At 39.9% G+C, this 16,481-nt stretch overlaps 1 protein-coding gene across 13 annotated transcripts in view; it reads left to right on the top strand.

Moving 5' to 3' along the window:
- DOCK10 (dedicator of cytokinesis 10) overlaps positions 1-16,481 on the top strand; it is a 433,376-nt gene that overhangs the window by 302,978 nt on the left and 113,917 nt on the right. For all 13 annotated transcript variants that reach the window (XM_040349133.1, XM_040349131.1, XM_040349129.1 and 10 more), the window contains 6 exons: positions 8,862-9,008; positions 10,879-10,962; positions 11,962-12,058; positions 12,177-12,221; positions 13,973-14,148; positions 14,324-14,440. In XM_040349133.1, the coding sequence (XP_040205067.1) occupies positions 8,862-9,008; positions 10,879-10,962; positions 11,962-12,058; positions 12,177-12,221; positions 13,973-14,148; positions 14,324-14,440 (666 nt within the window). The remainder of the gene's footprint in view (positions 1-8,861; positions 9,009-10,878; positions 10,963-11,961; positions 12,059-12,176; positions 12,222-13,972; positions 14,149-14,323; positions 14,441-16,481) is intronic.

Here is a 16,481-nt window from a genome sequence, read left to right as displayed (position 1 = left end):
AATTGGTGCTAGATGCCCACAGCTATATGAATACATTTGTCATTCTTTCTATTGAATATTAAAAAGTCAGGAAAGTAACAGATGTACAGCAGACTGAGGACAGTTGTCACTGAATTATGAAAGAAAAGACTGAATTGTTATATGATATTCCTCATCACAATACAAGTTATAATCAACGTTTACATTGGTCCTAGTTATTAGAGCAATTGCTCAGTTTAGATATACATTAAAGTACATGTAACACTAACAATTCATTTTTTTATAGATTACCATTGGAAGCGTTTTGATATATCTGTTTGATGAGTACAAAACAAAAATGTTGATCCTTTCGTAAATTCAGAGCTGGCTTGTGCACTCTTCATGTGTTATCACAAAGAATCCATTTAGCCTTTACAGTTCTAATTTTGAACTACAAAATAATTGGTGTCAATGTTTAAGATCTGAGAGTGGGAGTCATTGAGTAGTTTAGTAAAAGACACTGGTCAGGGCTGATTACATCCAGTCCACAAAAAGCTGTGTGTTGTCATCCCACAATAGGACTCAAAAGCTGAGTTCATTTCTGCCAGATCAACAGATATTTTTCTGCACTTGAAGGGGCTTTAAAGGTAGAAAACCTGGGGGAATATACTTGTGGTGCAGAAAAGTGTGGCATACAGTATGTATTGTTTTTTTTTGTTTTGTTTTTTTGCCCTGACATGCGCTGAAGTCCCACCCATAAGGGTTAATTTACTAAATGCACATAGACTGTTCATTTAATCAAGCTTAGTGAATAAAATGGACCCAATCATGTTAGCAACAATATTCAAAGTGGCCAACACTTTGAAAACATTTCCCATTAGTGAACAGTCACTTTACAATGTGAACAGTTTCCACTCTTTTAGTAAGTCAATCCCTTTGGCTCCACAATTATCAGGTTCCTCAATCAAACTGCCAATTGAAAATATCAACCATTTGTAAACTCTTAATGTCTTCTAGTTTGCGTGTTAGTTTTGGTCTCTTATATGCAGTGCCTTGAAAATGTATTCATACCCCTTGAAATTTTCCAAATTTTGTCATGTTACAACCAAAAACGTAAATGTATTGCATTGGGATTTTATGTGATAGACCAACACAAAGTGGCACATAATTGTGAAGTGAAAAGAAAATGATAAATGTTTTTTCCAATTTTACAAAAATGTGAAAAGTGTGACGTGTATTTGTATACAGCCCCCCCTGGGTCAATAGTTTGTAGAACCATCTTTTGCTACAATTACAGCGCAAATGTTTTTAAGTATGTCTCTACCAGCTTTGCACATCTAGAGAGTAAACTTTTTGCCCATTCTTCTTTGCAAAGTATCTCAAGTTCTGTTATATTTGATGGAAAGCGCCTGTGAACAGTAATTTTCAACTCTTGCCACTTCTCAATTGGATTTGGGTCAAGACTTAGACTGTGCCATTCTAACACATTTCTTTAATCTAAACCATTCCATTGTACTGTAGCTCTGACTGTATGTTTAGGGTCATTGTCCTGGAAAGTGAACCTCTGCCCCAGTCTTTTTTGCAAACTCTAAGGCCCCATACACACGTCCGAGAAACTCGACGGGCAAAACATATCGTTTTGCTCGTCGAGTTCCTTGTGAAGCCGCCGAGGATCTCGGCGAGCCAACTTTTCCCATTGACTAACGAGGAAATAGAGAACATGTTCTCTTTTTGGCCCGACGAGATCCTCGGCGGTTTCCTCGGCGAAAAGTGTACACACGACCGTTTTTCTCCGTACGGGGCCTAACAGTTTTTTTTCTAAGCTTGCCCTGTATTTGGTTCCATTCATCTTCCCATCAACTCTAAACAGCTTTCCTGTCCCTGCTGAAGAAAACCATTCCCACAACATGATGCTGCTTCCACTATGTTTCATGGTGGGGATGGTGTGTACAGGTTGATGTGCAGTGTTAGTTTTTCGCCAGACATAGCGTTTTGCTTTCAGGCCAAAAAGCTACATTTTCAGAGCACCTTCTTCCACATGTTTGCTGTATCCCCCAAATGGCTTCTCGCAAACTGAAAACCAGACTTCTTATGGCTTTCTTTCAGCAATGGCTTGCCACTCTTGTTAAGAAAGAAAAACCACTCAGGTGTGGAAATCTTCAGAATAAATGCTTCCCCCGGGACCACAGGTGCAGGCAATGCATATGAGATTGCAAAACAAAAGAAAGGATTCTTCTGGACAGCTGCACTCCGAACAAAAGTTGCCTTTATTGTAAAAATCCAAGATAGAAAAACAGCACTACATGTCACAGCATACTGGCAGAGCTGACGCGTTTCACACTGTATTAAACACTAAATACAGTGTGAAACGCGTCAGTCTGCCGGTATGCTGTGACATGTAGTGCTGTTTTTCTATCTTGGATTTTCACAATAAAGGCAACTTTTGTTCGGAGTGCGGCTGTCCAGAAGAATCCTTTCTTTTGTTTTGCCACTCTTGTTCTTGTCGCTCAGGACAGATTCTCCCACCTGAGCTGTGGATCTCTGCAGCTCCTCCAGAGTTACCATGAGCCTTTTGGCTGCTTTTCTGATTAATGCTCTCCTTGCCTGGCCTGTCAGTTTAGATGTTCAAGGCTTGGGATTTTTTTTTTTATAACCTAACCCTGCTTTAAACTTCTCCACAACTTTATTCCTGACCTGTCTGGTGTGTTCCTTGCCCTTCAAAATGCTGTTTGTTCACCAAGCTTCTCTAACAAACCTCTGAGGGGTTCACAGAACAGCATATTTACAGTATATTGAGATTAAATTACACACAGGTAGACTCTATTTACTGATTAGGTGATTTCTAAAGGCAATTTGTTCCACTAGATTTTAGTTACGGGTATTAGAATAAATAAGGCTGAATACAAATGTACGCCACATTTTTCAGATATGTATTTGTAAAAAAAATGAAAACCATTTATCATTTCCCTTCCACTTCACAATTATTTGCCATTTTGTGTTGGTCTATCAGAAAAAAAAACATAAAATACATTTACGTTTTTTGGTTGTAACATGAAAAATTGTGCATACCAAACAGTGTGCGCTCTTCCTTATGGTCATTATTACTTTGCCTTACTTTAAGCCAAGCAAGATTGCCTACCCCCTTTTGTGCTGAGTTCTCCATGGACAGCTGTACAGAAGCTGGGTGCCAATCCATAGCACTTGGTTTATTTACAGAGAATGTTAACTTTAGAGAGATGACAGTCACTTGGTGCCTGTCTCTTCCAAATGTTGGCCTTTGATTGTCTTTTAATAGGCTCTCATAGCCACATGACCTCTTAGAGGAGAGTGGACCAGGTGGTACAGACAAGTGAACAGGCTTAGGCTAGACCAGACTTTTTTCTTTTCAGATAATATTTTCTGTTGCATCATCATTTATGGGTTATAAAGATTCAAAACAACCATGCACACTGGCACTACTAGATGTGTTGCACATTCAAGTAAAGTGAGGACAATTTTCGATGGTAAATCTTTGTTGTATTTCTTTTGCTCAACATTGAAGGTTTTTTTAATGAAAAATGTTTAAATGAAAAGAAACCATGCACCGCTGGCTGAGAACAAATAACACACATCAAGTATATATATATATATATATTGCTATTGGATATGAATCCTATATTTTTTTCTACTTACGATTTTGAAAATCTTCCTCTGGCTATTGCCATGATGAGTGTGGGCATATGAAGCCCAATCGCAACCTTTTCCTGGATAAGCGATCGAGAGGTGCATGCTGGGTAACCAGCATGCACCTCTCGATCTTGAGCATGCATGATGCTCCAGCAGCCGTAGCGCAGATTGTTTTACATGTTGCCATAACAACGGGCAGCCACAGAGGAAGGTCCCGCCCCGTTGTTACGGCAACATATATAGATAGATCCGTCTTAGATTGTGTAATTTCCTGTCATATTTTTTTACACACTCCTGCAAACTGACTCCTATGAAATGATGCAACAGGGCACTTCTGGTTCGCTAACACATAACAAATTCTATCCAAATGTTTATTTATATTATTAGAGGGTTGTGAAAATGTAAAAATATTTTTCAGGGTGGGACTTCGTTTTAAGAAACTTTGAATATTGGACAGTCTAGGGCAGTGATGGTGAACCTTGGCACCCCAGATGTTTTAGAACTACATTTCCCATGATGCTCATGCACACGTGCCAAGCTTCGCCATCACTGGTCTAGGGCCTCATAGCTGGGGACCATGAGGCAAGTCTCTTTGTTATATGGGTACCCTGCACCACTGCACAGCTATTGGTACCCAGTGTGATCTCAGGAACACTGCACAGTACAGGAGGGCACTCTTCTTTAAGCTCACAGTCCAATGAGAGTGGTCTCAGTCCAAGCAACCTCTGGCACTTATATCCCAAAAACGCAGAGTCAGCGCAAATCAATTTAGGGCAAGGGTGTTCAACCTGTGGCCCTCCAGCTGTTGTGGAACTACAAGTCCTATGAGGCATTGCAAGGCTGACAGTTATAAGCCAGTTTATCTGTATATAATACATTTACATTTTAATAAGAATAAAGGGGTTCTAAAGGTAGAAGCTTTTTTACCTTAATAATTCTTTGCATTAAGGTAAAAAACCTCCTGTGTTTTGCTCCCCCACAGCACCCTCCTTAATACTTACTGTACCTGAGCTGGATTTTGATTTAGCTGTCTCCGCTTTCTCTCTTTCCACTGGCCATGGAGGCAGCAGTGGAAGCCATTGGCTCCTGCTGCTGTCAATCACGGCCTGTGGGGCGAGAGCGGAAAGAGCTGGGACCGAGCCCTACTGTTTGTGTATTAATGGACATACACACAGGGATAGAGCCCGCATGTCGGAGTGCCGGCCCGGGGACCCAAGAAGAGGGGATCAGATTGCTCTTTGCAAAACCATTACACAGAACAGCTAAGTATGACATGTTTGTTATTATAAAAAATACCTTTAGAATCACTTTAAGGTTAAGGCTTTATATCGTTTTGTCCTTTAAAATAATGCTTGGTTTAGTATTATTAGAGTTAATGGGTTAACACAGTGGAATACCTAGCATTTTGGTGCCCGAGGCCAATCATCAGGTGAATTTCTCAAGACTGGACATGGCAACCATTCAGCTTCTATCTTTAACTTGTTCAGTTAAGCTTTAAAATGAAATATAAAAGCTGATTGGTTAGAAAAAAAAGCTGCTTCAGATTATGTCTGTCCTAGTTTTGATAAATTCTTTGAACTGCCTATAGTGCTGTGGCACAGGCCACATTACAGAATAACCCCCCCCTCTCCTAGACTAGGGCCTTCTTCACGCACACCCCTCTTTTAGTCCGGTGCCCTTCTCCATACAATCCCCCTCTCCAAAAAAAAATAGACAAAATTCTGCCACGCGAATAATAATACAAACCACATTAAAAGAGTGAAAAACTTAGGCCTGGAAACAATATCCTAATATTCGGTGCTGAGACCCAGATGGTACATCTGATCCTCATGATACCTTTGATTCCTCAGGATTATAATAGATATATATGGCCATGATAATGGTACAAGATTTCTCATAAAATCAAAATAGATATGCCCACATAGTGCACAGGCTTCACACATCAGAAGCAGGGAAATTGTGCCAGGTGAACTCCTTCCCCTCTAACATGCATGCACTGCAAAATTCGCTAGAAATTCAGGAATAAATGTCAGGAGGTTTGATGAACCTATTGGGAAGTTTGCAAACTCTGAATTTAGGGCTGAACCCCAGTCAAGTCTATGGGAGACAAATCTTCTTTTGGGTCATTTTCAAGGCCAATAGACAAGCTATTGCTGAAAAAGTTGCATGGAGAGCAGGAAACTGCCATGGGCAACATGTATCAATGTAAAGACTTTTTAAGTAGTTTAGAGGGCAATATTGAAAACACACACATTCTTTAAATAACATGCTTGGGAAAATCTTAAACCTGTATACGGTATTAGGGAACAGCACAATTTAAACAGACAGTAGTATTTTATAGTGACGAGGCTGGCATGTAAAACAAAATATTATTGGCCTTTCTAAACCAGCTGACCAGAGTTTAAAGGTCCATGGAGTGCATAATGAGCACAGTAATTTTTGGTGAGAAAATTGCTGCATTAGTTCACAAACTCCTACAGTTCGTCTTGAACCCAGCATTTTTGCGAGATTCTAATGCAATGCTTATTGCATTGTGACCAAGACATTTACTAACATTGAGCATGCTAAACTAGCTGACCAGAGTTTAAAGGTCCATGAAGTGCATAATGAGCACAGTAATTTTTGGTGAGAAAATTGCTGCATTAGTTCACAAACTCCTACAGTTCATCTTAAACCCAGCATTTTTACGAGATTCTAATGCAATGCTTATTTCATTGTGACCAAGACATTTACTAACATTGGGCCAGATCCACAGCCAGCCAGCGCAACGTAACTTTTTCCATTTAAGTTACACTGCCGCAAAGTTGCCAAGTTAGGTGCCGATCCACAAAGCACTTACCTGGAAATTTGCGGCGGTGTAACTTAAATCCGTCCGGTGCAAGGCGGGCCAATTCAAATGGGCGAGTCCCATTTAAATTAGGCACACTCCCGCGCCGGACGTACTGCGCATGCTTCGTCGGGTAACTTACCCGACGTGCATTGCGCTAACAGACGTCGCTCCGACGTCATTTGCTTAGACGATAACATAAATGGCGTCCAGCGCCATTCACGGACGTCTTACGCAAACGACGTAGAGTTTGAATTTTCGACGCGGGAACGACGGCCATACTTAATAGGGCTTAGTCAAATAGGACTCAGCCCTATTTTGACACGGCGTAACTCGACGTAAACGACGTAGAATTAGCGCGACGGGCCTGTCGGAACGTTCATGGATCGCCGTAAGTGTTCATTTGCATATTCTAGGCCGGCCGCATAGTTCCATAGATAGAAACAGGGATACGACGGCGTATCCCTTTTGTGGATTACCCCCATTGAGCATGCTTACTGTGCAGACATTTTCTATACAACAAAAATGTGGGTAGATTCTAAATGGTCACAAATAATTTACTAAAACATTTCATACATTTAAAAATATATATACCTACTGAAACCCAATTTAAATTGGTGACTTACATTTTGTTAGCAGAACAGACTATCGCTAAAGCCTGGAAGAAACAATTTGATTCCTTCAAGGAAGTTTATCAGCAGATCAACGGTTTCTGACCAGTATCCCGCAAAACAAATACCCCGTGGATACATTATGCCTATCCATCACTGTCCACAGAGAGCTATTTTTCATTATAATAGTCCAGCTTTGGGATGCTGGTCTTGGACATCCCTGACGCTCACTGCCCTCCCCTTCACCCCACCTCTCTTCCACCTTCCTACTGTAGACATCCTTCTTTCCTCTTTTTTCTTTCTTATTTAATTGTTGCAGATCATGCTGTTTATTCAGACTTGATGTTTTGATCTGCTTAAAAAGGATGTAAACCCTGATGGGTTTTACTCCCTCTTTATTTCCCTGCAAAGGTAAAGCATAATGGACTACTGTGCATCGCATAGTAGCCCACTATGTGTCACTTACCTGAAACTGAAGCCTGCAATGTCACTGCTGTCCTCCACTAGCAGGGAGCATCCATCTTCACCCCTCTTCCTTCCGGCGCCACAAACTCCACCTCTGAGACTAGCCGCAGACGTGTGACGTCACTCCCGCGCATGCACGTGGGAGCCGCCATTTATGGCATGACCCCTTTAGAAACGGCACAATCTGCCCTTTCTAACATGCGCATGCACCATAGACATTGGCGCATGGACCGTAGACATTGGCGCATGCACCGTAGACATTGGCGCATGCGCCGTAGACATCGGCGCATGGCTTTATTGTAAATATCTCCTAAACCGTGGAGGTATAGGAGATATTTCCAGCACCTACAGTTAAGCTTTAATATAGGCTTACCTGTAGGTAAAAGTGGTTGTACAGGGTGTACAACAACTGTAATGTTTCACAGCCTGCGACAAAGTTAGCTGGCCCATTGATACTTACTATTACTTGCAGGCTAAAAGTTTTGTTTATTAATATGCTACTTCTACTGTTGGATGTTATCACATCATCGGCAGCTACTTTCCAACTGTCTCAGGCCTCGTACACACGATAGGTTAAACAGAGGACAACGGTCTGATGGACCGTTTTCATCGGTCAAAACCGATCGTGTGTGGGCCCCATCGGTTATTTAACCATTGGTTAAAAAAAAGCCAACTTGCTTTAAATTTAACCGATGTATTCCTAACCGATAGGTCAAAACCAATCGTTAGTAGGCACAACCATCAGTTAAAAATCCATGCATGCTCAGAATCAAGTCGACACATGCTTGGAAGCATTGAACTTCGTTTTTTTCCCCACGTCGTTGTGTTTTACGTCACCGCGTTCTGACACGATCGTTTTTTTAACCGATGGTGTGTAGGTGTGACGGACCATCAGTCAGCTTCATCGGTTAACCATCAGAACTTTCTCATCGGATGGACTGATCGTGTGTACGCGGCTTAACACCTTCACCATCCTTTCACGCTATGTTTTGTACTTAATACTCAATAAAAATCAAATCAATAGAAAGTGAAATATACATTCCTTTGTGACAGTTATGTAAAACGGTAAAATGCATTTTCAGTATTACCCAATGGATGTACTATAACATAATCCCTATAGAAATTTAAGTTTCCTTTTTCTAAGCAGAAAAAAAACCCAGCTGTCACTATTTTGAAAGCTTTTGAATTATTATTACCTTGTCCTTTTCATTCTGACATGTAATTGGTTTTAGAGTCATTTCAGACACCAGTTCTGGCATTTTGTGTTTGTGTGTTGGTATGTTCATTGACTGAGCAACAATTTAATGCTGATTGAAACTTTCTACTTATTTTAGGTTCATCGGACTAAAAGGTTCCCCACAACCTTCCATGCTGAGCTAGAAGCACTTGTGATGAGCTTTTCAGACCATATAATTTGGAAGTACAAGGATGCTCTGGAGGAGACAAAGAAGGCCAACCTGAGCATTGCCTGTTTTCTGAAGGTGACTATGTGAAGTGTCCTGCATTCATGTCAATTTTTAAGCATCCTCAAAAAAAAAAAATGTGTTTGTTTTTACCATTTAGACATATTATATGGTGATTAGTGGAGTTTATATGAATAGATTAATCAAGCAAACTTCTTTCCAAATTTCCCACACTCTTGTGTTACAGTATATCTAGAGCCAAAACATTTTTTTCCACTTTGGATGGAGTAGAATAATTGTTAGGACCCTGTTAGGTTATTCTTTTTGCCTACTATGTCCCATTGTTGAGATTTGAAAATACTATGATATGTGGGCAATTTTTAAGAAATTACTTATGTGTATAATGAAAATTAGGTCACTGTGACAATAAGTTAAAGTGGAACTCAAGGTGCCAAGGCACCACACTGACCTGCCTCATGCTTCAACGCTTTGATGAAGCCCAGGATAGGTGTGGTTGCATAAACTCTAGTTTCTGTTGTGTATGCTAGTCATATGACACTAGGAGGAGATCTGCTAGGCAAAGCACATTGAGGGGAATTTATGAGAACTTCAGACACCAGAATATGAAGCAGCTGTGCATGGCAACCAATCAGCTTCTACCTTTATTCTTCAGTGCTTACCCTAACAAACTGAAGATAGTAGCTGATTGGTTGCCATGCACAGCTGCTCCACCTTCTGACTGCTCTCATCTTGGTAAATTCCCCCCTGAGTACATAAGACAGAGAAAGCTTCTATAACTTGAAGTAGAGGTACAAATGTGACTTGATAGAGCATCATAATGATGCTAGATCTGACAAGCACACAACATTTTAGTGCTGTTACCAATTCTATAGTCCATTTTTTGTACTTTCATTTTTTTTCCATCAGACATTGCCTATTTATTTTGGTTACAACTGATTCTATTTTTGGTGGGTATCGGGATTTCCATACCTTAACAATCATCAAGCGAGCAGTGCTTGTGCTACCACAGTTCTGGAATTGGGGGGGGGGGGAATTATTCCATTCCTATGTTAAGTAGTGCTAATGCTGGCCTAATAGGTACCTGCACTCCTGTAAAGTGTGAGATAAGGAGCAAAACTTCTACCCAGAAATTCTGGAGAATATCGCAACTCCATAGAATATGAAGTAGGTTGCCTACCTTATTACACTTCCTCCAAAAGAGCAGAGAAGACTTGAATTAAGTTAAACAAATTAAGTCTCAGGGGGGTCATGTACCATCTGTGAAAGATTTTTTGGAAGTTATCCCAATGCTCTGTGCATTCTGAAGATCTACTATTCACCTTAATTGCCTGCAACCACTGTGTTATTGAAAATAATTGATTTAATTCCTTTTCCCATCTCAACATGAAGTATTTATTTTTTCCGAAAAGACTCTAGTTGCACTGTTTATAAATAAAAGAGATGCCTTTAGGCACCTTGGGGAGGTTACTCAGTAGGGATTTCAATATATGTTGGGGTACCAATATTTGACATACATTGTTCTTTTTTTTTGGAAGTGCCTTATTTGATCGGTTTTATATGTGTCAGCAGCATCTTTAATCGCTCCCCTTTCTACCCATTTCTGGATAGACAGGGACAGGATTAGGTATTCGTATGCTCTCAGTGGAACTCCTACTTTACCTATGTTATCAATATCAATTTTGGGTCCGGTCAGCCAAGACCATGTAGAAATATTTGCAAGAATGGACTGATTTTAATGTGAACTATGTTAAAACTTCCATGGTCTGATATTTTCTGGATGACAAATTATCTGAATTTCTTATCTAAGTGCTGAAATTAAAGATATTGTTATCTACCAAAAAAAGTATGACAGCATTGTATGTAAAATCTGTTTGAATGCAAATTATTTATTAAATTATCTGATATAAAAATAACCTTTGTCTTCCAGTGCTGTTTTACATTTATGGATCGTGGCTTTGTTTTCAAGATGGTCAGTAGTTGTATTAGTATGTTCAGCCCTGGAGATGGCAAGGTAGGCATAACTCTAAAATAACATTTGGGAATATATATATACCATATATACTCGAGTATAAGCCAAGTTTTTCAGCACATTTTTTTGTGCTGAAAATGCCCCCCTCGGCTTATACTCGAGTCACCTTTTTGTGCCTGATCTCCCGGACCTTGGGGACCCAGTACCGGCCGACCATAGGCACACATGTAGCCCAACTCTTCCTCTACAAGTGTGCAAAGTTTGTTGTCTGGGGGACCTACGGCCGGGGAGCACTGATTTTTCAAAGCCGGGAACCCCTTCCCTAGACTCCCATGTTAAACGTCAGTCTAGTCATGGACACAGTGAGGCATGGGCACAGTGAGGCATGGACACAGTGAGGCATGGACACAGTGAGGTATGGGCACAGTGAGGCATGAACATGGACACAGAGAGGCACAGTGAGGCATGCAAATGGACACCCTAGGCTTATACTCGAGTCAATACGTTTTCACAGTTTTTTGTGGTAAAGTTAGGTGCCTTGGCTTATATTTGGGTCGGCTTATACTTGAGTATATACGGTATATACTATACTACGATATATATAATCGGTTTTGGTCTGCCACATTCTAAATTTCTAAACATTCTACATTTCTCATCTGCCAGAATAAATGTGAACAATTACACAGCATCTCTTTTGATACCAAAGGAGTCAGGAACAACAAGCGCCCAGAGGCGATTAAGTTTGCATGTGCAGCGCTATATAAGTTTTCATTCATTCATTCATTCATCATGGTATTTAAAATATGCCTTTGAGCTTTGTTCATACGAATTGAAACTCTTGAGGTTTGACCTCATATTAGATGGTTTTGGTAAACCTGAAGAGAAAAACTTGCAGGAAAACTGATAGTGTGTATGGGGCTTTACAGTCATAGAACAAAAGCAGGACAGATAGTAAGTAAGGCGGATAGCACTACACCAGGCATGTAAAATCAGTTATTCAGCCATTATTATCCAGTGTGATCCAGTGTTATTGCATTGCAGATTTTGTATCAGTACAAGTTTGAATTTCTCCAGGAGGTCTGCAGCCATGAGCACTTTGTTCCGCTCTGTTTACCCCTAAGATCATCAGACATCCCAGGTAACATAGCCAACATATACAGATAATAAACACACTATTACAACTGTTTTATTTAAACAATACATTGTTTTTAAATGAACACTGATTATACTGTTTCCTTTTTCACATTCAAATGAAGATCCACTTACTCCTTCTGATTCTACTAAAGTTTACCATGCTTTAGGTAAGTACCTATTGTATAAAAGCTTAGTACTTCACTTTCTGCATATTTATTTTGAAAGCCTACAGATGTTTCCTGCTATGTCAATGTCCAGGCTGGGATGTTCAGTCTGGTCATATGATGGCAGTATATGCAAGGAAACTCCGGCTGTCCTCTGCGCACTCCAAAGTTAAAGTGGACCTTCACGCCATGAACGCACATTTCATCCCTACAACCCCCCCCCCCTATCTACAATCCAAAAAGCTGATTTTGTTTTAATTTTTTATGTTTTTTAACATTCCAACCTGCTCCCTGCCTCCATTCTCACCTAGACCACAATGCCATCCCCTCCACTCCTGAAGCGCCCTGAGATATGCATGTCACATATCCCAGGAGACATCAGTTTCAACCCAATGACTGGAGGAGGACAGACTTGCTGGCATGTCATCAGGTGGCCAGCTGCCTGAGGCATAAAGAGACAACCAGTTTCCAATGGAGTAAGAAAGTAAGATGGCAGAACAGGACTATTTGCAGTAGCAAAACAGCAGGTCATGTCAGGACAACGCTGGATTCCCTGAGTATGTGAGTATGTTTATTAAGGCTAAACCCAATGAAAAAGGTAAGCGAGTTGATTAACCACTTCACATCCGCCCACTGTATATATACGTCGGCACGTTAAAGATGCATATCTCGGTAACGGCAGCAGCTGCTGCCACAACCGAGGTATCCATCTTTTCAGTGGACGGTCCTGTTTACGATAATGGTGGTCTCTGCGGCGCAAGATCACCGTTCTCGGCGGCAGGAGAGTGGCCTCCCGCGCCCTCCTCCGCTGCTGCCGGTAGCGGCGGAGGCAATCGGGTCCTGTGTCCTGTTAGGTATGGATATGAGTGAGGGCATTTGCATTTAAGTCCAAATATTAGATCTGAGGTCTTTTTGACCCCATCATATTTAAGAGGACCTGTCATGCTTTTTTCTATTACAAGGGATGTTTACATTCCTTGTAATAGGAATAAAAGTGACCCACATTTGTTTTCTTAACATTTTTTTTTTAAATCAATAAAATAAAGTAAAATAAATAAGATTTTTTTTTCCTTAAAGCGCCCTGTCCCGACAAGCTCACGCGCAGAAGCAAAAGCATACGTGAGCAGAGCCCGCATATGAAAATGGCGTTCAAACCACACATGTGAGGTATCGCCACGATCGTTAGAGCGAGAGCAATATTTCTAGCCCTAGACATCCTCTGTAACTTAAAACATGCAACCTGTAGAATTTTTTAAACATGGCCTATGGAGATTTTTAAGGGTAAAAGTTTGATGCCATTCCACAAGCGGGTGCAATTTTGAAGCGTGACGTGACAATTTACTTGGCGTAACTTTATCTTTCACAATATTAAAAAATTGGGCTAAATTTACTGTTGTTTTTTTTTTTTTTAAGTGTTTTTTTTCCCAAAAAAGTGCGATTGTAAGACCGCTGCGCAAATACGGTGTGACAAAAAGTATTGCAATGACCGCCATTTTATTCTCTAGGGTGTTAGAGGAAAAAATATATAATATTTGGGGGTTCTAAGTAATTTTCTAGCAAAAAAATAGTTTTTTACTTGTAAACACGGAGTCTGAAAAACAGGCTCAGTGGTTAAAAAAAAAACACATAGGGGGCAAAGTTCTTTGCCAGGTATTAATATTGGTGTAAAACAGTCAGCATAAGAGCCTTGCTTCTCTTATTATCCTCATAAATATAAACAATTAAACAAGTATTCTTTGTACTTTTTGATAAAGACATGCCAGAGTACACCTTGACTGATGACTTCTGCCGGAAGCACTTCTTGATTGGCATACTTCTCAGAGAGGTTGGTCTGGCGTTACAAGAAGACCAGGATATCCGCCACCTCGCCCTCACAGCACTAAAGAACATTATGGCTAAACACTCTTTTGACAATAGATACTCTGATAAGGTAATTATTTCTTGATGTTGTCTGTGGATATGTGATCTTTCCTTGTCACAGAGCATTATATACATAAACCGCTATTCTGTTTTATCATTCATTGTAAAAATGTAAAACAACATAATATTAATTAATACACATTCAGTAATATCATTTTTCTTTTTCTTTTTTTTTTTGTTGTTAGGAAAAGCAGGCCCAAATAGCTGTTTTATTTTTGCCCCTCTATGGTATTCTCTTGGATAATATGCCTCGAATATTCATGAAAGATTTTTTCCCATTTACAGTGAATACTTCCAACCAGGTAAGTTAAGAACGTAAATATGCCAGCTGATACGGAAGTTGGATGCTTGTAAATGGTATTTTATCAATATAAACAAACTGCATGTATGCATTATATTTTAGCAGGCTCTAAAGGGTTTCCTCTCACTTATGCATCCACAGCCTTAAACAGTCAGAGGGACTGCGTGATCTTTTCATATTCATTGGGTCATGAATAAATGTGTTCTGTCTTACTTATAAAGTGATTTACAACATTCTTCAACATATGATTGAGAACAAACCATGTAATTCTCTTTAACAAATAATTACACACCACATGCATGTGGTGCCTGTGTACTTCAAGGAGGATAATAACTTAGTTGTGTAGGTTTTCATGCTATCACACATTGTGACTTAATGTTTTTCCTGCATGTTTGAGTGTTGGTAGTATACTAGAATTTTTGGCCAATAATAGCTTTAAAAAATCTAGAGGTGTAATTCTTTTTTTCGTATAGCGTCTACCAAATAGGGGTAGTAGGGATAGTTTTATTGCATTTTTATTAATAATTATTTTTTCTAGTAATGGCGGCGATCAGCAATTTTTATTGTGACTGCGACATTATGGCCGACACATCGGACACTTTTGACACTATTTTGGGACCATTGTAATTTTTACAGCGAACAGTGCTATAAAAATGCACTGGTTACTGTAAAAATGACACTGGCAGTGAAGGGGTTAACCAGGAGGGGGCGCTGTAGGGGTTAAGTGTGCCCTAAGGGAGTGTTCTTGCTGTGAGGGGCGTGGCTGTGCGTGTTACGTCACTGATCGTCGTTCCCTAACACAGGGAACAGACGATCAGTGACAGCCACACTAGAAAGCACAGGGAGAGGTTTGTTTACACTTACCTCTCCCTGTTCTTCCACTCTGTGACCCGATCGCGGGACACGGGCGGCGATCGGGTCCGCTGTTCCCACGGGGACAGTCACGGAGAAGACGACCGGGTCGCAAACGCGCCGCCGGCGGCGAGCTGGCAAACCATGGCTGGGATCTTAAAGGGGACTTACATGTACGCCCTTGTGCCCAGCCATGCCATTTTGACGACGTATATCGTCGCGCGGCGGTCCTCAAGTGGTTAAATAAGGAAGTACAAAAATTTAGAAATACTATTTTTTATATATGAGTGTAAAACACCAAATAAAAATAAAATGGTATTCAATAATATGTTATGTGTTCGTCTTTTGTTTTTAAATAAGAAATATTCCACCCCACATTTCAATATGAAAAAGCTTTACATTATAACCTGAAATACAATGCAGCGAAAAATGCTGCTGATGATGTTATACATTTGTCACAGACAACATTTTTGTAAATATATAATACATGTAGACTACATCTATTTTTAATTGTGTATGGTGCCTGTTTTATCTGAAGAATTTAAATAATCCAACATATGCTTTATAGAAATCTGCTTTAACACACACTACAACCAAGAGAATGCTGACACTATGCATTTTTTATAGATTAGACTCCTAGCTCGCCCCTTATCTTTAAAACATATAGAAACTGTAGTGTTAATAATCAATGACTTGGAACTAGGTAAGCAGTATAGAGGAGCTATTGGGCAGATGAGTTTATATTTTACCTTCTGTTACAGCTGGGTGCACAAGGCTGTGACTTTTACATACTTGCAAGTAGGCATTTTAATGTATTTTAAATAAAACTCAATTTACTACATTTTATTTTTGATTATTGCCTTTTGCCCAAAATCTTGTATTTTAGGGATCAAAGCTATTTGATTTTCAGGTACAGCAAAGGGCATTGGGTTTAATTTAAAAAGTAATTCCCTTTAACAGTAATCTACTAGGGATGACTTGTTTATATACTTAAAATTGTCTAAATATTTTATAACCATAATGCACTGCAAGGCCGTTTAAAGGAACACTAAAGGTTAATTTTTTATTAGATCAATTGATTGCTGTAAGCTAGAGAATTTAAATTTCACTTACCTCGTTTTTCCTTTTGACCTCTAAAATACAGTAATCCAGGTTTGAAAATTTCCTGTCACTCCTCTTCTTGCTTTCCA

This window comes from Rana temporaria, chromosome 4 (assembly GCF_905171775.1).
Source record: "Rana temporaria chromosome 4, aRanTem1.1, whole genome shotgun sequence".
NCBI classification, from domain to species: domain Eukaryota; kingdom Metazoa; phylum Chordata; class Amphibia; order Anura; family Ranidae; genus Rana; species Rana temporaria.
The sequence above is the reverse complement of the archived record's forward strand: the minus strand, read 5'-3'. Positions and strand labels throughout refer to the sequence as shown.